At 34.8% G+C, this 21934-nt stretch overlaps 1 protein-coding gene across 2 annotated transcripts in view; it reads right to left on the bottom strand.

Moving 5' to 3' along the window:
• Window positions 1-246: 246 nt before the first annotated feature.
• ube2e3 (ubiquitin-conjugating enzyme E2E 3 (UBC4/5 homolog, yeast)) overlaps window positions 247-21934 on the bottom strand; it is a 51814-nt gene continuing 30126 nt past the window's right edge. For both annotated transcript variants that reach the window (XM_088930514.1, XM_088930515.1), the window contains exons 4-6: window positions 3782-3914; window positions 2033-2180; window positions 247-885 (exon numbers count right to left, since the gene is read on the bottom strand). In XM_088930514.1, coding sequence (XP_088786640.1) covers window positions 788-885; window positions 2033-2180; window positions 3782-3914 — 379 coding nt within the window. In that variant the 3' untranslated portion in view covers window positions 247-787. The remainder of the gene's footprint in view (window positions 886-2032; window positions 2181-3781; window positions 3915-21934) is intronic.

Here is a 21934-nt window from a genome sequence, read left to right as displayed (position 1 = left end):
CAACAGAACACTGCTAAAATACAAATACAAGTTGCACATTACCCATATCAAAATGCAGCAATGTGCACAAAATTCAAACCTCATGCATGAAATCATTTAATGAAAATCAAATGTTCGAATGCTTAGTCCATAGGTTTCTGGGCTCTTTTTTGCTGTAAAACACAGTAAACTTGATATTCCGTTTCATGTTCTGTGATCTATAAAAAAATATTTTAAATGTCGATTGTGAATCGTAAACACAACACATTACCCTGGGGAACAAGTTTATTGTGTTTTGGGGTGTTACAGCGGTTGCTCATTATCGCTGAGCTACAAAAGGTTAAATGAAATCTCTTCATTACAAACTGACAAAGGTAAAACAGAGTTCACAACAGCATGTACCACATAACTGGAAATGGATCTGGGTTTAATATAAATGACATAATTCCTAATATTCTACAGCTATTTTATTTAACTTCATACAGATAATGGATTAGGCTAAAATGCACCATAATATTTGGTTGACTTTAGGAACAATTTCCTTATTACATCACAAAATACATTTTGATATCCCAAAGAAGCAAGACTTGCAAGTAGGCATTTAAACATAACTAAATCTACAGCTACAAAATTCTACTCCAGTAGCATTTACCTGTGGGGAACTCTTCCCAGTCTTCATAGGATAAAAGCATAGAGTAGAATCAGTTTAACATATACACAGAAGTCCGTATTGTAAAGGCTATAAAGATTTGTTGCACGTTGTAAAGTTGCCTCCTGATTCTTCACACTGCACAAGAGCTCCTGCCATCTATGTAGCATATCTCTTTGTCCACTGTCTGGCTATCCTGTCATGTTCTGCTCTGTTGGTCAGATACTGAGTGGCTATGCTTCCAACAAGAGGGTCAGCTGAAAAAGAAGCAGAAATAATGGAAATAAGCCTTGAATTCAGCAGTAAAATTTATACTTGAGCTGTATTATTTTTAATTGTAAGACAAAAAGATTTAATCTAATTTAGGGAATACATTAGTACATTTCAAAGATTTGTTCGTTGAATTAAGAAAAAAATACAATATATTAAATTAATTTGAATGTGATGAAAGTGCTGCTTCAGTTTACGATATATTAGGCAAAAATTACTGTCAAGGAGCCCACACCTAAAATTAGCTATCTAATAAGATGATTTAAACATTTCAGTTTTAAGAAACCTTAAATCCACTGATTCACCACTAATCAATTCATCAAACAAATGGGCCATTAAAAGACAATTGCTTTTTAAGGCAATGTGGATATAGAGTCTACACCTGTCACCATTTCTTTATCAAGATGACTAATGTGCTTTTTCAAAAAGATTTAGACAAATGCATACTTGTGTACTGTACTGTCATTGAAATAAACGTACGTTTTACATTAGACAAAGCAGCAAATGAAATTGATTGAGCATTCAATGTAGCTTTGTTAATAAATTCCATGACAAAAGGCCACAAAACAAAAACTTCATAACTGATACACAGGATATATTTTTTGTATTCCAAAATACAGTTGAAAATGAAATTTCTGTACAAAAAATTATAATATTAATAAAGTAATAAGTAATAAAATTGCCAGAGAAAAGTGACATTAAATGAACATCACATATGGTTTCAGGGAGACAGAGATCCATTTAAGCAGTGAAAATTTGCATTAATTCTTTCAAATACATTTAATTATTTTTTTGGGAGACATTCACCACTTAATTTGCTGCCGACAGCCAGTCACCATTTTTGTTGGCAAATATTCACCAAAAAGTCTAAGATACATTTGTTTTTAAAAATGAAACATCATAATCAATGCAAATAATGTCTTCTAATATAAAGTGAAAAATTAACTGCACAAAATAAAATATCTAACTGCATTTGTCAATGATACTGAAGCTGTATTGTTATCATTATTGGAATTATCTTAATTTCTCTTTATACATCTATTAGGCAAAGCCTAAGGCAGAAACCTTAGAAAAGTAATGAAAGTAAAACCGTTCACAGTCATGGTTTATTCATTTTAATAATAATGCACTCACCAGGATTGCAGTCTGTCAGGAGGGAGCAGATCGACAATAGGACCTTTGAAATAGTCAGAGCAGGGCTCCAGTTGTCTTTCAGTATATCCAAACAGATGACTCCCTGACTGTTGATATTGCAGTGATAAATCCTAGTGCGGAAAGTGACCTGAAGAAAAACAGTTGTGTGTAACTCATCAGAAAGTTACTTAAATGGAAGGTAACAAGCAAAAACAAACAAGCAATCAAAGTCGATGAAGAAAAACATTTAAAAAAAGCACCCCTTTCAAACTGGACAGCAATTCTGTGGCTCTTTTAGTGCATTTTTATACACAATTTTTATACAAAATCTTTTTATTTGCCTTCCTAAGCAGAAGGATAATTATTTTTTGAGAATTAATTTAAAAAGATCTGTCTGTAGGCTTCGATGCCTTTTCACTCTGTACCACAGTTAATTCAACAAATGGAATACTGGACTTTAGCCACCAGGTCATGCTTTAGTGACACAATGATGAAAAAGGAAGACTGAAGATTTTTATATGATGTAATTCTTTATCTGAATGAAACCATAATAACAGCTTAAAAAATCATATATAAATGTAGAAACCAGACACCAAAACAACCTTTAGCTAGGATTTATTATGACAAAATAGTCTTTTAAATTCTAATTGTGTGCAAAGGCTCCCTAGAACCACCACAAAAATGACTGCAAATGGATAAGTCTGCTTAAGTTTGACTATTCAGTGAGACCATCTGTACCAGCTGTTTCTCTGGGATTTGCATTGTCTTGTGACTTTCATATGAAAAGTATCAACACATTATTCTGTTCCTAGAACTAATGAGGCTGGTCATAAAAAAAAAAAAGTTAAGAATATGTACTTCTTTCACTTTTATCCAGTCTTTCATCCAGACCAATAAATTAAACATTAAACATTTTCACACAATATATCATTGTATTATATAATGACAAAATAAGAACAACTCATCTAATAAATTTGTTTTAGCTAAATACAATAGAAATTAATAGTGTGATAGAATTCTCTTCTAAAAGTAAGATTTTTTTATATCTTTATTTTTAGAATTGAGATCTATAAATTTTTCACATGGTATTAAGTAAACACGTAGCACTGAATTTTTTTTTTTTAAATGCTATTCTTTAGCTTCAATATGCATTGCTTGTTTAATTCAAAATAACAATAATTGCGTCACTGTTAATGACGTGATTAGGAAGGTTTTTCTTAAATGTATATAAGATTTAATAATGATACACATGTGAATTAACAACTATTAATTCCATAATTCTCAAAGTATGTGGTACCATTAATGATATATTATATGCTGTGTGAGAAACCTATTAGTCCTACAGCATCACAGAGGAAGGTGTCTACCTCTAATATGGTTTGTTTAAATATTTAATTTAAAAACGACATTAACAGTTTAAATTACAAAAAAGCTCAGGGGCATGAAGTATTCTCCAAAACTACATGTCAATGTCAGCTACTAATTAAATCAGAATAGTGTTGGGAAATCTTTCAGTTAACGTCAAAGTGATAAATATAGACTGGCATCACTAGAATCATCGGTTGCTTATTAAATTCACTTTCCACTGAAGTGTTTCCTGCTATAAGATGTTCTCATTCTGTTACATTTTACTTAATAAGAGTTTAATACAAAAACTATGGCAAAACTATATAAACACCCAGCTTCTGCCATGAAAGAAGGAACTTATATAATTAATTTACAGAATTATTCAGTAAAGTCAAAGCCTACCTTTGGTGGTTTAAAGGGGTAATCAGATGAGAAGGTTATGTCCAGAAAGAACACTCCTCCCTCATAAACAGAGCCAGGAGGCCCAAGGATGGTGGATCTCCATTCATATATATTGTCTCCTTTTGGCCCAGCACTGAAAACAATCAGAAAACAAAGTTGCGTAAGCAGGAGAGTCATGTTTGCTATTTCATTACATTTCAAAGATCCATTTCTCCAAAATAAGGAATAATCTGCAACAACAGTTCCAATTCTCTCTCTTGACATTCATTGCTTTGATGAAACTCAAACTTTCTCAATCTCTTCTTTCCACAAAGAATAAGGAAGAGTTGTGAAAAGATTTATGAAGGCAACTGAGGTTATAGTATATTAGTGTGAGCTGTTGTTGTGTTAAAGAAAGAGTGAGCAGATTTGAAGAGTGCTGTACAATACAGTCTGCAGTAGGAACTAACTTCATTCAAGAACATTTATTGTATTTTTAAAAGATAACAATGAATATAATCAGACTTAAGGGGCATTACCAAACTATTCAATGTCCTACTGAAATTCAGAATCTTTCATAGAAGAAGTTTACAATTGCACAATATAACATTTATTTTTTATTAAAAAATAAACTGTAGTCTGAACATATTAACACCAGAGGATGATTTACTAAAGAAAAAAAAGTCCTGATAAACTTTTTAGATGACAAAAGGTAATTTCAGTCAATAAATACATGATTTATGTTTGTAAGGCTAGTGCGGTGAGAAAGGATTAAATTATATTTCTATCTCAAAGTAGATTTCCATATACTATTTGAACAATACAGATAACCTTGTTTCAGTAGCTTAAAGTGCTATTTTTATATATTTGCTGGTAAACATGACTTGGTTAATGAAGATACCAATAATGTATCTGGATTTGTTTTCTTCCACTTTGACATTATAGAGTACTTTGTGTTGATGAGTGGCAGAAATTCTCAGTTAAATACATCATGGTCCCATGCTGTAACACAATAAAAAGTGAAAAGGTCCAAGGGGGGTGAATACTTTTTATAGGCACTATGTCTAGATTTAGGAGTGTTTTGAACTCCTAGTTGTTGTGAAGTAAATGACAGACTATAAGCTGCAATGATCACGGGTAATTTTCTGTGCCATGAACTTGCTGAACAGAACAAGCTTATTAAGCATAAGATCCCTGAAATCCATATACATGTTGTCTATATACGACAGGCCTATAATTACATTAACATAGAACTGCTATTTAAAGTAAATAGAAAACTGGCACTAGTTCTTTAAATTTATTGAACTTTTCACAGGAAAACTAATACTTTAGCAAATTGTCTACATTACTGCAGCAAAGCTGACAAGATAGGGCAAACCATTTCTTTTATTGTTTTTACCGAGGAATAGATGATAACAGCATCTTGCAGAAGATGTACTAATTTACTCATTTAGGGAGTTTATCTAAGAACAGAGATTTTAACTACCTGCCCACAAGCTTCTTTCAGAAAAACAAAAATCAAGATTTTGCTAACAAAGCCTCCACAAAAGACACACGAGATGTCCACTCCTGCTGAAAAATCCACTCTTAACCTTTCAAAGCACTTGACTTTCAAACAGATTTCTTTTACACTTTAAATTGCAATTTAAATAAATTACAGAATTAAACAAAACATTAGCAATAAATTAAGGTGTTACGTGTAATTTTTGAGGGTAGCACGAGAGTGCTGTGATAATCACTGCTACTTTGCAGCGCTGGAGTTCTGGGTTCAACTCCCGGGGGGCTATCTGAGTGCTTTTTATGTTCGCCCCTGTTCCCGAGAGGTTCCTCTGGGAAAGCATCTTGGGTTAGAGTGTGTGTGTCTGTGTGTGTTCTGCAACGGACTGGAGTCCAGTCCACAGTGTACACTGCCTTGCGCCCTTTGCTTCTGGCTACCTGCAACCCTCAAATTGATGAAGTGGTTCAAAAATGGGGGGTTGTAATTCCTGTTGCTGAAAGTGACTATCTGGTTCATTTTAAGTAACATTACAGAACACTGTTCAGATTGTTCCTGATAATTAAAACAATATTTAATTGTTATATATATTTTTACAGTAAGAAAAACTTTTTTTGTAGAATTTCTCAAATTCTACAAAACGTGTAAATGAGATTTTAATTCACCATGACTTCCAAAAACTTCTTTGATCATTTTATTTGGTTTAATGAAAATATCTCCAATGTAAACAACATTTTGCATGTAAGATAATTTGCAATACACCAACATTAACTCTGCATAAAATGGTCGCTTATCATTATTAGTGTTCATGATTCTTCAGTAAAGTGGAAAAAAAACCCACAAACAACATAACTCTATGACTTCACAAAAAAAGCAGAAGACACACTTTTAATGCTGTAAAGACCTTTTTAAAATACAGCAAAAAGGATGCCATCAATACTTTAGCGTGGTGATAAAATTCACCTTAGTACACCCTGTATGGTGCATTTCAGTAAGAAAAGGCTGATAATTCTTGTTCCAAACATTATTTTAATGTAAGAAGCAACAGTATTTGGTGTCTGGACAACAAATATACAGTAAGTTATGTACCTCCTCATGATATCATAGAACCTAAGTCTACACAACAAAAAATGTAATCTCAAAGGCACTTAGAGCAGAAAGCACAGACTGTTTTATTTCTATTATCTAATGTCAACAGGCAAATATTTACTCAAGAACAATCCTATTTCCAATTACATAGAGTGTGCACGGAAAGGATCGTGACACAGTAGTCAGCCAGGAAAGTGTAGTGCAGTGTTCCGCATGCACAGTAGTGTGAATCAAAAGTGTCACGGATGTGCATAAGCAGACATTCGCTTGTAAATCCACGAGTGGAAATCTAAACAGATATGAGCTCCTGCCTCACTGTGTATTTCTGTAGTATCATTAACTATAAAAACCTGTCCAGAAAAATTATTTTGTACACAAACCAGCAGACTACAGCACTCCAAACATTAGTGCCTTTAAAACATGTTAACTAGTGTAGTTACACTGCTTCTCAAAATAGTGCTGGACATCAAGAGGAGAGCAAACCATACAAAACAATTTATGAATAATAAATTACTACACTTAGAATGATAAATCAATCATACAAACAAAAAAAGACAGCCCTTTCAGCAAGCATAATATTACATATTATACGATACTTTTAAAAGCATTAATAATAGTATGGTTATAAATTCTAAATTATCATTTCCAAGATAATCTTCTGCTCACTGTAGAGAAAAACATACTGCAAATGTATATAAGCCCTACAAAGAAAAACATACTGTATGCAATACAACCGGAATCAAATCCGAGATCCAAAGGTTTCAAGTAAAGCTGTCTGTTTTTCATGGATTTGATTAATGCCATCAGAAATCACTGTAGAATTAGTTAACCTTGCAAACAAAGCATACTCAAGAAACAATGAGGGCTTTTGTAATGTACTGCACTACTGAGCTATTACCATAACAAACTGGTTGGAGAAAAAAAAGGGTATGACCGATGAAAAAAGTTTTGACTATAAAATTTACAGTATCACTGGGCTACACAAGCAAATTCATTTGCCAAACAGGATTCAAAAACTGCAAGAAAGTCTTAACGTAAACCAAGTGAAGTCCGATTATAGCACTAAAAGTTACAGTACTGAATAGTAGACACCAGAAATATTTAATTCTTTTTATATCTTTCACACATTTTTTTCACCAAGATAATGTTCAAAACGTCCATCAGGAGCAACCATCAGCAGTTTGACATTAATTTATATTTGCTCTGCCTACATCTATTTATCTTATGTAAAATCTAATTTATAGAGTATAAGCTACTTAAAAAAACAGTAAGGCAATCAAAGTAAGTAAAGAAGTCTAATTTTCGATAAATATCCAAAAGAGAAAAAAGATACCAATACAAATCCTCACAAACACGTTCCAATATTCTTGACAATATTTCCACTTGCACTCTACATAAAAATTCTGATATACAAAAATGCCTTTTTCCATACATCACGTTATACATTTTTGTACTAAACAAAAATGCTACACTTGAAGTTACAAAACTTCATTTTGTTTAGGCATCACTTATTCTGCTCATCATACTGCGTAAAAACAGCAGTTAACACTTTTTTCCATTACCTATTGCATGTACTGATATATATATTGGGGCGGAGTGGTGGCTCTGTGGCTAAGGATCTGTGCCTGTGGCTGGAAAGTTGCCGGTTCAAATCTGGTGGCCAGTAGAGGAATCCTACTCCATTGGGCCCATGAGCAAGGCCCTTCACCCCAACTGCAGACCCTGTGCTCTGACCCCAAGCTTCTCTCTCCCTGTCTGTGCGTCTCATGGAGAGCAAGTTGGGGTATGCGAAAAGACAAATTCCTAATGCAAGAAATTTTATATGGCTAATAAAGTGATCTTATCTTATATGAAGCTTGAACTACAATTTTAGTAAAGGGAAATTTTCCAGTGTCTCCCTGTCTCCTCCACTGATAACCATACTGATGACATGATACCGCACTTAAACCACATTAAGAGCAAATAAAAAATGTTTTACACAAACGAATGTGTTGGTTAATGGTATGTAGGTTTTCCTTTGCTTCAGATCTCAAAAACGTATTGCTTTCTGATAGGAATTGTGCAAGAAATTGCATTTGCAATTGCAGAGACTAAATGTGACCACTGAATCAGTTTGTTGAAAGAACTCAGAGAATCTTATGCTTCAGAAATAGAAATCTACAATTCTGGCATTTAGCTAAGAACCATACTACAGGACTCAACAGCAGACAGGATCTTACAACTCAGGGCTAAAATAATCGAACATCAATTACTTACACTTCATAAGTATGTAATTGTAAGTATGTAAGTCACTTCATATTCTGAGACGAAAACCTGTAATTTATTTTTTCACCCTCTGTTAAAGTCTTGCTGAATAACAATTTTTAATAGCATTTTTCAGCCACATCGTGGTGTACTTACTCAAATAGTCACAACGTAGCTGATGTGGTTACTGACTGCATGAATAGTTAAAGAAACAAAATTGTAGTTCTTTTCACTAAAAACTAACTATAGTACTGGACAAACTATGCAGTCTTCCTGACTTAAAGAAGTAAAATCTGAAATAAAATTAGGTTTTTAAACCAAAAATCAATGGAATTACATCATAACCAGCAAATGAAATCCAACAACTAACATGAATTCTGCATGGTAACATGCAACAAAAAAGAAATCCTATAAGGAGGAAATATGTTTTTGTTTCAGTTTTTTGTATTTTTCCCCAATACCATGTATGATGTATTCTGGTATGGAAATCAATTGTTATAAATTAAAAGGTGATGATTAGACTGGAAAATACAGATTAACATATATCCCATACTGATGCCAATTACTATGAATTAGGGCAATAACTGTAATAAATTAGGGGGTGTTTTATCAAAGTAAAAGGTAAAACTCCTGATGTCAAATTGGAATACAAAACAAAATGCCCTCTAATGTCAGGAATGAAAACCGAAATCGAACCCAAAAACATTACGTGGTTTCCTATTTCCCTAGAATTATGTAATTTCATCAGAATAGGGAGCCACAAAATATAATGACAAGCACAGTGCCATCCACTGTGCATTTATTCATACCCCGAATAACAAAAAATATCATAAAGTGGAAAGCGTTCGGGATTGGTATCATCGGCCTCACCTGCAGCTACTCAATTACAATGGAATGCATCATCATGGTTAAAGTAAGAGAACTCTTCAAAGAGCAAACTGGCCACCACAAAAAAAGTCACTGACCACCTCCAAGTTGGGGATGGTTTTAAAACAATTCCACAACAAGATGAATCTATCACTTCCCACCACAGTACCCATTATTAAGGCTCTTCAGGCTAGTCATCACACTGACAGGAAATGGATGCAAGTGTAAAGCTGAGAAACAAGTGGTTTGGGAGGCAACAGTGGATCTAAAAACAGTTGGAGCTTTGTCTCACATAAGTCAGTTGTATGGTCAAGATATACAATGACATGTTTAGAGGTCTGTTGCCAAATTTAGCAAATTTGATATGTAATGCCCGTGAAGTAACTATTGAGAGTAATAGGTGGGCAAATATTTTCCCATAAGCAGACAATAACCTGAAACTTATTTCAGGTATAACAATGAAAAACTAAAAAAATAAACATTTCAAAAATTGTAAAAGGGGCACTATGTTTTAAACAACATCTGAGAAATCTAACCAAATAGTTTACTGTACTTTATTCAAAAAGCTGCCTTCTGGGCTATATACAACATGATGGGGCACTTCACACTCTGCTACAGAATACCATTCCAAATACATTATTTTTTAACTAAGCTTGATACTTCACCAAAAACTGGTACCAAAAGAGCAGAAAATGTGAAAGCGGAAATGGATATTTCACCAAATATGGTAGTGTTCAAAAAGAAGAAAGCAGTGCTTGAGGATGTTGAAGGTAAAGAAACTCAGTTCTATCTGATCGTGGATGATTTAATACAGTGGTTTCATGGTCATAAATTTTGACGGTTATTGAGTGTTTTAGTCCACAAAACGTAGAATAAAACTTAGGAACTAATAAATGAATTCCGAGCACTGGCACAGTAGATGCACAGCACAGACAGCACTATAAACGCACGTGTTAAAACCTTCAGTGAAGCTACTGAAAAGCTGATTATATACTTCAAACCATATCTATGATCAGAGAAAACATGTTTTATTAGCTACAGTAGCTCACAAGTTCTCAAAGTGGTCAGATTTCAGCCCCCAAAAATATGCAGTATAGATACCCTCCTAAAAGATTCTTTTGCATGCTCTGAAATTCAAACACTATGTAAAAGAACATGGTAATGAAATGTATTTGGATACATTAAGTAATACAACTATAATATTTCCTAGTTTTATACGAAAGGCTAAACTATACTTATCAGTTCATTACCAATTCTGTGGATACTGAAAAATGTGTTTTTTCATACAGTACAAGCAGGTTTTCACACAGCAAAGTCAATCCATGAAAGAAGAATAACAGGGACTGACAATGTTTAATTCGATAGTAAAACATTACAATGGTTTCTTTCGCTGAAATGTAAGTGACATTTACATGCTCCATGTAAACTTATTTTTAGCACTTTAAACTCCTCCAGTTTAAGATACTGCACTCAATTTCTGAATTCTGTATTTTTTATCTCTTCAAATCAAAACCAATTTGTTGACACATTATAAACATGTTCCTAATAAACACCACCATGCATTGTCTGTGATACTATTGCATAAGGCAGACAAGTGATTAAGTGTCAATACCAGACATCTTTGTTAATCTACATGCTTATTCACACAAACAGCAGTATGTTAATGATTAACTCATGATTAAGGTACCAGAATGACTTTATAAACACCTACAGTGTCTATAAAAAGTATTCAGTGCCTTTGACATTTTCCTTATTTTATTTTCTTACAACATGGAATCAAAACATATTTATTCAGGAATTTTTACCACTGATCAACACAAAATACCCTGTAGTATCAAATAAAAAACATCAAGAGCTTTTTCTCAATTCACTAAAAATTATTTGTTTTGATACTTGGTAGAAGCACCTTTAGCTGCAGATACAGTTGTGAGTCTATTTGGGAAAGTGTCTGCCAGCTTTGCACATCTGGACACCATAACTTTCGCCCCTTCTTCTTTACAATATTGCTCAACCTCACTCGGTTTGGATGGGGGCTGTAGGTGAACAGCAATTTTCAAATCATTCCACAGATTCTCAATGGGATTGAGCTCTGGGATTTGGCTGGGTCACTCCAGGATATTTTTTTTGTTGTTTTTAAGCCATTCCAATGCGGCTTTTGCTGTATGCTTTGGGTCATTGTCCTGCTAGAATATAATTCTCCCAAGTCCTACTGTACATCTCTTGCAGACTACAGCAAGGTTTCCTCCAATATGTGTCTATATCTTGCTCTATTCATTTTGCTCTCTCTTTTGACAAGTTTTCCAATCCCTGAAGCAAACAAGTAAACCCATAGCATTATGCTCCCTTCGCCATGTTTCATAGTAGGGATAGTGTTCTTGCTATGATGTGCAGTGTTAGTTTTATGCAAAACATAGTGACTAGCATTGTGGCCAAAAAGTTCATTCTTGGTTTCATCCGACCATAGAATCTTCCTCCGCTTGGTATTTTTTTAAAAAGGACACAATGAGAAACTGATTACTTCTTCAGATTTTAAAAAATAAAAAAAATATTGACACTGCTCTGAATTATTAATACATGCTAGCTAAAGCCTTTTTAAGAACATACAATTGTTTGCTAGTGTTCGCTTTTTAAGGCTAAACCCCCAACTCTTGTGATTACGGTATGATATCGGAGACAAATTTAATTTTCCTGTTCACACAACGGCTCAGACAATACTGGTATTGAATGCAAAATCAACCGCGCCCCCCCAGACAAACAAAGAAACAAAATTGCAAAAACTTCCCAGACAGGGTTACTAACGGTCAAAGTTTTCGTACGTGGTCACGTGATTACCCGAAAAAGAAGGCGCTATATCTTGGGAAAAAAAAGCAACTGGGAAGCTACTTTCAAAGGCACAAAACCTCACAAAAGCAGCACTAACGAATCAGACTGGTTTGGTTTCTTGCGCCATTGTAGGGGGGCTGAGTGACATCATGCCAGGGAAAAATCAGGCGCTATATCTCAGAAACAAAAGCAGCACAAACGCTACTTTCAATGGGACAAACCGGCACAAACACACCACTAGCGTATGCAGTGGGTTTCATCATCTGTGCTGTTTGTAGGGGGGCCAACTTCACGGAGCTGTCACAGAAAGGTGTATTAATTTTGCAATCAACTGAAACAGTTTAATTGTACACAGCTGGACTCCCATCAAATATTATGTGACCTTTGAAGACAATTATTGTCTGAATTTTGTAATTAATAAGAAAAAGTTTTAGATTTGTTTTTTATTTGATATTACAGAATATTTTGTGTTCATTAGTAGTTAGAATTCCCAAATTTTGATTTCACAATGTAAGAAAATGATGTGAAAAATGACAATATGGGTGAATGCTTTTTATACGCACTGTGTATGCTCTATAAAGTATATACAGTAGTGGTGTGGCTATCAATGGCTTTTGAAAAAGCCTTAACTAGGGGCTGCTTGTTAAGGACACATTTATCAGATGTAATTTCCAATTACTCTAAATCCATTACAAGATGTAATTCTACTTCATAAACATTTTAACACAGCAAGATAATTAAAATAATATGAACACTGCTACAAATGAGTTACTTGCAAGGTTACATTTCTTAGCGTTTCCTACATTTCCAATCTAGACATTATTACATTACCAGTGATGGGTGAAGATAAGAGTACCATTTAACATTCAGAATCACACTACTTGGTAGTGCATTTTTACAGGCCAGTTTCTTTGTGCCTTGTTCGTATGTGCCATTTTACTTAATCTATTCTACTGTGGAATATTTCTATATAGAAATCAAATTCCTTCAGTTTTAGAACACAACAACAGTTAAAATTGTATAGTGGAAATAAACCACTTCACTGTGATAAGTGCATTTCTGATCATCAGCAGCTGCTTTTCTGCCATTAACAGTACCTGCTACTGTTACTGTCACTTTTTGCCTTCATTTGAAGTACTGTACACTGTACAAGAGAGTTTTGGGAATCCAAAATATCAGAGATTCTTAAAGTGCAGGATAAGATTTAGTATGTAAAACAGATATCTACAGTAATACCACACTTGAGATATTGGTTCCTATCGTTCATTAATTAGGATTCCAAATCTTAGAAACATTTAATTACTGTAAAGATTTTTATTTCCATTTTTGAAACTGATCATGTTTGAAGTCATGGTATCAACATCATATACACTGTATATACACAATAAATAAGTTATTAAATTTCTGACAAATCCCCCTGCATTAACCAATATGTGGCTGACACATGTATTCAAAACCCTTTCAATATGATCTTATGAGCAGTTCCACTGTATACCCGAAATGGGTCACGTAGTCATTTTTGAAAATGCGACCCACCCTGAAAACTAGGCCAGCCCAAAAACTGTTTAGCCAATAAAACCAGAACTTTACAGGTATGGTTCTCTTATCAAAAGGATATATATGTGAAAGTAGAGTTCCTACGTAAACTAAATTGGCTGCCTGGCCGCCAATCCTTTCTCTTTGTTGCCAGTATGCGGCCAATTATACAAACACCTACTGTTTAAAAAGTGTTTGGCCAATGAACTGAAATTAGTATGTATCACTGTATTTCGCATAATATTAAGACAGCATTAACATCTTATGCACCACTGTTCCAGTGTAGGCCAAAATGGTGGCATGACATTATTCTATTCTCACAAATCAAACTGTCGGTCTTTGGAACTGCTACACTGACTGAAGCGAAACTTGACAGATTTCACGAACAACCAAATCTGTACCTCATTTGCACCTCACAAGTTGCTGTGAATGTTCCCCCATCCACATTAGGTGGATGTGGCAACGTGTGACCTATTACACAAAGTGCTTCTTTCAAGGATTGTTTGGCTAACTAGATTTTGTAGGTATCATTCCAGTTGCAATACTGTTGATGTATGGTGAAATGAGGTTCCAGCATAAACCACAATGACAGACCACCTTTTGTCCTAAAAAATCAGACCCTGCAGAGATTGACTGAAGCTCATTAGGTTTCATTACATCAAGCTCTGCTTTAGGACTGCAGCTCACAGGTTGTAGTGATACTTTAAATGCCCACATTGGGTTATCACCTACTTGACAATACATGGTTGTAAAAATACAAAAGCATCTTTTTTAGAAACGCTGTAAAAAGAATAAATGATTACTCCTCTGAACCGCAAGATAAAAAAGGGTACATGCAGTGCACAGACCAGAGAAATAGTGCATTTTCTAACCATGTAGAAAAGACTGAGGTTACATCAGTATTCACCCGTATTTTTTTTTTCTGTGAATGGAAACAAAATCAGGTGGTCTGCACTCTGGGGACTGGAGATGAAAATTTCTGGTATAAAGCACCACAGCTTTAACAGGATTTGTTCGCAATAAGACTGATATAGAACAGCTGTGCTACAAAATATATCTAACAGCTACAGATACTAAAAGTACAATCTCTCCTCAGACACTGTTATTGTATTCAATTTATTTTAGCCTTCCAAGTGTTCACTGTAGTTTATGACAGACTTAAAGTTATTGTGTCTGAAAAAGCTTTTTTCCCTTTTTCCTTGGTGTTTTTTGGGGAAGAAATATTATCCTAGGCCTGTTCTTGGGCATGAAATGTTGTGGATTTCAATTGTTAATAAAGACAAAGGTATTTCAGACCCAACAAGGCTATAAATCATACTTAATGAATTGACTTAGAGGATTTCCCATTGCTCTGTTGCCCTTTGAGATGCAGTACAGGTGGATGGAATGTGACAGAAACAGTAAACCTGCCATTTCCAGGCCACTAAACCAACAAAATGTTCTATTATGTGATTATGCTCCATGTGTAAGAGGAAAAGCTCTCCCTGTTGTGCAATGTAAATGTAATCCATAGCTTGTTAGTGGCAAATTTCGAGTAATAATCCCCCTTGAAATGGCTGACCCATATAATCCACAAAACCTCCAGTTTGTGGGTTGTCATCTGTCCCAGCACCACAGGGAACAATCCTGTGTTTCAAGTGGAGACTGCAATCCACAGTTTCCTTGATATGCATCCTATAATCAACCAAAAGTCATCCATAAAACAGTGATCTCCTATTCACCACAGAATAACTCTCCAGAACACTTAAAAACTTTGCTATAATTTGTTTTCTTTACTTCCCGTAACATGACACAATATTGCAAAAACTCGCTTAGCTTTTAAAGTGTAAACTGTAGCTTGATATTTATAGGACTGACTTGATTTTATAACATACATAGCAGACAAAGAAATGGAGAAAAATAACAGACCATACAAAAGAAAATAAGAACAAGACAGAGCTATTTCATTCATTTAGCCTGTTTGGTTGCTACTACCTAAATAATGCAGAGACCTTATCAAGCCCTTTCTTGGAATGAGCCAAGTTAATAGCTTCAACCACATCGCTTGGTGGCCTGTTTTAGGTTTTCACAACACTATGTATGAAAAGTGCATCCTGATTTGCTTTCCAAAAATACTTTCATACTTTTGTGAATACAGAGGCTACTGTTCCTAAGAGTTACTACTGTGTCTTATATACAAATAAAAACTACTTTATTACTTGCAATTCGTTTCAAAAGTACAATGCTTGTTTAAGCAACAAAAGTAACACTTTAACAAATGTTACAAAAAAATCCCCCCATACTCTACTGCCATCTACCACTACTATTTGTTTTACTAATCAACACATCGTAAACTTCCTTACGTTTGACTGCAGAGTGAATTGAGACACTGCAGGAACCAGTGTGTACTAAAGGTTGGATCAGATTATACATGAATTACAGATGGATAGCACATAAACAGCTGCACTGTTTCTCAAAAAAAATTTTTTTTTTTAAAGTTTAATTCCATAAGTCTGTGTACATTTCACATATTTATATTAAAAATACTACTACATATCCATCTGAAAAATAATCATCAGGCAGTCATTTGCAAATTTGCAGCTTCATTTCCAACCGTTGTAATGTGCAACATATGGAACATTCTTGAAGAGTCCCCATAGCCACATCTATGTGTGAAAACTGCAACAAAATCCACTTCCTCCTTGAAGATATCCAATACTACAAAATAGAGGAGGAAATACAGAAACTGAGAGCATCTGAGATGGAGAAACTGACAAATTCATGTTTGTGGAACCCCTAATCATCAAGAGAATTAATAAAGAGAGGATCTGTTCCCATGTTGTCAATGGAAGCAGGAATCTACAGCGTATTGTTACAGTGCCACATACTGTAACATCATATTGTGAAACTCCACTCCACTCAAAAACCTGGAAGCTTTGTACAGGTCCCAAGACACCATCATCACAGATACTGCAATATAAGACATCAATCACAATTACTTTGATCAATGTTAATACCACACAAAACAATAAGAGAAGTGATGGTTACTGGAGGTTTATTTTCAGAAAAACTGTAAGTGAGATACATATGCATTGTTCCTCAATCAACACATTTGTCTCCTCGGAGCAGAGTTGGCCGTTCTTTGGCTCAGAAGAGTAGATATACTGCTAGAGTAGACAGATAAAGACTAATCTTATGCTCTGGTTTGTACAAATTAAACTGGCATAAACAGCACACTTAACATGAAAAAAAAAACAATTTCAAAGACATTGGACAACCTAACAGCAGCACTAAAAATGTTTTTTTTTCCTCAGTGAACTTGCCTGCTTCACTGATAGGTGAACAACAGAAAATGTCAAGCAATCAAAATACAGTAGCTGAGAACATACTGTAGTATACTAAACAAGGCTTTACCTTCCTTGGCCAACTCAAGGTTTCTATCTGAACAACGTGGGAACCTGCCAACTTTAGGCAAGCATTCACAGAGAAAATGAGTGAGAGAAAACTCAAACAAATCTGCAATGGAGATTCACAGGTGGTAGACCAAAAAGATAACCCAAAGGAAATATAAAACATTAAAGGACTAATTAATTTAAGGCTCATACCAGAAAAGTATTAAAAAAGGACCCTACTGCAGTAACAGGTGATTAAGATGCAGTTAAAATCACTTAAACATAGTTAAGAGACAGTGATGGTGACAAATACAACATAAGTGGATATACAGCTTTCTAAAGAGAGGAAAATGGAAGAGGTGGAGGTTTTCAGGAACAGGTCCTTGAATCATTGATGTATCACCCAGACAGTATAAAAGCAGAAAATGAATAATGCATGTTTTCCACATCTTATCAACACAATTGCTAGTGTAAGAGCTGAACATCCAAACAATATTCCCCACTTCTAAAAAGTCATACTATTTTGAAACAACACGAAAAAAAAATTTCAATGGTTTCTTAATGAAATTCATCATGTAAAACCAACAACTATTATTAACAATACAGTTATTAACAACAATTATTTTCCTCCCACAGCCTCTAAACTTTAATACTAAGAAATCAAGCTAGTGCAACCTTCACCGATCAATTTCAGTAACTTCTTCTGAGATGCCATGAAATAGCTTCTGGAGCATTAATGGGTCATGATTAACCCGTTTGTGACCACAGGTATATGAGAAGAAATTATCTCCGGATATTTTAACTTTTCTTATGTAGACTTGAGAAAAACCAACAGGGACTGGATCTAGAACAGCTGAAGCTGACATGGTACACATGGCTGTATTAGCATGCAAGTTAATGCCTGCAAACACCAAGTAGTTTTTAGTTCCACACTAAAAACATAAAGAAAAACACAGCATTTTACCTGGTGAAACATCTTCATTTGTGAATAACACTTGAATAAGGCTCACTGGATGTATTTTTCCGGTCTACTTTTTAGTGTGGAAGTAATCTCTACTCGTGGCTAAGTACTGCTTCCTTACCCAGCTTGTCTGAACACTTTACAAGAGGGAATACCTGTATTGATTTAGCTTTTCAAACAATTAAGATAGAATAAATAAAACAGGAGAGCGAAACATTAGGGAAATGTGATAATAGAGTCCAAAATAAAGGTTTACAATTCCAGTCAAGCAAAATATGAAGAAATGAGGCAGAGTTTAAGAGAGGCAGAATGGGTAGGATGAAAGTGGAACTAGCAGAGAATGGATGACAGCATTTTTAAGATATTCTGTTTGAAGCAATGAAAAGGTTTATCCCAAGAGTAAGCAATTAAAAACCTACAAAATAATGGCTCTGATTGTTTAATTTATACAGTCCCTTGCAAAAGCACAGAGGCCCTTGCACAGTTTTCATAGTCTTGTTGTTTTAAAGTTTGCAGTCATGACACTTTGAAGCAGCAATTAATAACTGTTATGTACACAACCTGCTCAACACAGTCAAAGCACAAAAAACAAAATGACAAAAGTAAATAATGTATATACAGTATCAGAAACACAGAAAAGTCTTGAGTGTGTAGGTATTCAAACAGCTTCGGCAAACCTAAATTAATTTAGCTGAACAAAATTATCTTAACGAGCCACACAATTATGTGTGGCCACTGTGTGCAATAAAAGTGATTTCAGAATAAATACACATTTCTGTAAGGTCTGACAGTCTGGAAGCAAATTCTAACACCAAGAAGCATTAAAACAACTCAGAGAAAAAAATGTAGCAATGCACAGACTGATTAAAAGGGTATAAAAACATTCCAAAGTATTTAATCTTATGGTGAGGTCGATCAGTAAGAAGTGGAAAGACACACTGGCTAGATCAGACTATTGGATAGGGACGTCAAAGTGAGGCCAACAGTTACAAACTACAGTGGCTCAGATGGGAGAAAACATCTGTGTGTCACTTCACAAATGGGAATTGCATGGAACTGAAATAAAATCTCAAATCCTACATGGGGATTGCAGAAAAGCACATACTGTAAGTGATACTGCAAATATGTGGCAATAGGTTTTGCTTTCAGTCAAGACAAAACTGCAACTTTTTGGTCTGAAAGTAAAATGTTTCATGTGGCGCAAGCCTAACATAGGGCATCACTCAGTCAATAACACTCCTACTCTCAGGCAAGGTGGTGGCAACATTTTGTTATATGGTACTGTAGTTCTTCTCATCAGCAGGGACTGGGAAGTTTGTCAAGACTTAAGGGAACGTACTGCAGATGGACCAAAGTCCTAAAAAATCTTAGTGGAAAACCTGCTTCAGACTTTAATCTGGAATGAAAATTCACCTTTCAGCACAACAATCATCCAAAACTACACTGGAATGGCTCAAGAAAAAAAAACTTAAATGTTTGAATATATGCCCTTTAATGACTCAAAGTCTTGAAATGAATCCTACTCAGAATCTGCTGAAAGACTTGATAACTGCTGTCCATAAGCAATCTGAGAGGCCTTGAGTACACCACCTAAGAATAGGCAAAACTTTTACTAAGCCTGTTTTGTTCTAAATACTTTTGCAATCAACATATTTCTTTTTTTTTCTCTTTAGTTTTTGCTGATATTTACTGTAACTTGTCTCACCTTTAAAAGTCTTCAGTCTGGACATTAAGGTTTCGAATGAAAGATTAAGTTTAAAAAAATGTATGCTTCAGTTTGTAATTTCGCAAAATGGGACACAATATAAAGGTCTGAATAGTTTTGCTAGGCACTTCTCCAGAGATGGAAAAGTCTTCTGAAATAGAGACTAAAATAAACTTAAATAAACAATAAAACTGTTGGTATTGAAACAAGTAAAGTGTTTGGCATTACAACAGCAATAGAACAGTAAAGTCTCAGAGATAAAAAAACTGGGAAACATTTACATGAAGAAAGCCAATTTATAGATGGGGATTATTACAAGGCGATGATTGGTAAAGGCCGATGGGAAATTTGTCCAGAATGCCAGGATTACACCCCTATTCATTTCGAGAAACACTCTGGGATTTTTAATGACCAGAGAGAGTCAGAACCTCGGTTTTACATGTCATCCGGAGGATGGAGCTTTTTTACAGTATGGTGTCCCCATCACCACACTGGAGAATTAGGACCCACACAGGCCACAGGGTGAGCGCCCCCTGCTGGCCCCACTAACACCTCTTCTTGCAGCAAACGTAGTTTTTCCCAGGAGGTCTACTATCCAGGTACTAACCAGGCTCACACCTGCTGAGCTTCAGTGGGTTGCCAGTTGTGAGTTGCAGGGTGATATGGCTGCTAGACAAGAATGTGTTGTCTGTATATTGTAATTTTTCTAGAATGAGGGTTTTTTTCTGAGCAAAGCCAATTCTTTACATTAACCAAAATACTAAACCAATAATTGTACAAAACCACTTTAATATGTATAGAATAGAATTGTGTAGTTTATTTTATTAATTTACTAACAGTTTACAGCAACGTGTAATATTCTGCACATTCTTCACACTATTATTAGTAACAGTATTAATGAAGGAAGAATATTTAAGAAATAATCCAGCGGTACATTTTTCTAAGACATTTTCCTTTTAGAAACTGAAACAATGGTCAAGAAAAGCTTTGAAGTGGTAAGGTAATGTCACCTCACACTGTTACACCTGTAGTGAGTTACCTATTATTTCAATACATACCCACTATTTTCTTTCTGTGGTCACTTTTAGCACATAGAATTTTGTACAATTTTAGTGTATTAAAAGAGCCAGAGTACCCCCACAGTCACTAAAACCATAAAAAGCCTGGAAATTCCCCTTTTTTTAAAAAAAGAATTAACTGCATCTGGTTTCTCAGTTGTTGCTGTATTTTTACATTTCAATTTTATGTTGCTTTCACTCAACAATTACACTGCTTCACCGTGCTTTGGTGCTTAATCTCATGTCATACACAATCTCTCTCCCCTTCTGTGTCCTTAATCATTCCTTCACAAGACTTCACTTACAGCTTAAAGAATTAATAACTTCAAAAGGCAAATTCTGTTAAACCACCATCTTTTCAATCATTTCTTTTAATTTATGAATGACTCTCACCTTGTCTGCATAGCAGCCTGTAACCATACAGAATGCTTTAAATACCAAAGCAAAGCCCCCATGGAGGACAGACTGTCATTAGCAACTAAAATGCAGGACCCATTAAATATTATCATCAAATATTTTACCCTTAAGAAGCCGGCATTTACAGATATAAAACCTGAAATTACAAAATTAATTCCTGTAACCTACCGCACTTTGCTTGAAAGACTTTGATCTAGCGATTTCCTTCTTTCCGGCAAAGAAGGCTGTAATCAAGTGACAGGATAAGGACTGGACTCTTTTCTTCATGTGACAATTTGAGTAAAGTCAGGCTCAAGTCTATAATTATGCTGACATTAAATGAATAACTATAATCCCCGCTCTTAAAATGCCACATTGTACTCATCTTATAACTATGCAGAGATCAATGCAAAGTGCTTGTGATAGAAGAATATTATGTACACTAGCACACTCTCCCAGATAAAACAGAAACATACAGAAAATCCAAACTGTCAACTATTTTAGAATGTGAACTTCACTTTGCACTTGAGAAACAAGACTGTTTTAAGTAAGGCAAACCCCTTTGAAATCATACTAAAACAACCTTAGTGGAATATTGCCTGCCTTGTTTATTATTATTATTATTATTA

The sequence above is a fragment of the Atractosteus spatula genome, chromosome 13 (assembly GCF_055471065.1).
Source record: "Atractosteus spatula isolate fAtrSpa1 chromosome 13, fAtrSpa1.hap1, whole genome shotgun sequence".
NCBI lineage: Eukaryota > Metazoa > Chordata > Actinopteri > Semionotiformes > Lepisosteidae > Atractosteus > Atractosteus spatula.
The sequence above is the reverse complement of the archived record's forward strand: the minus strand, read 5'-3'. Positions and strand labels throughout refer to the sequence as shown.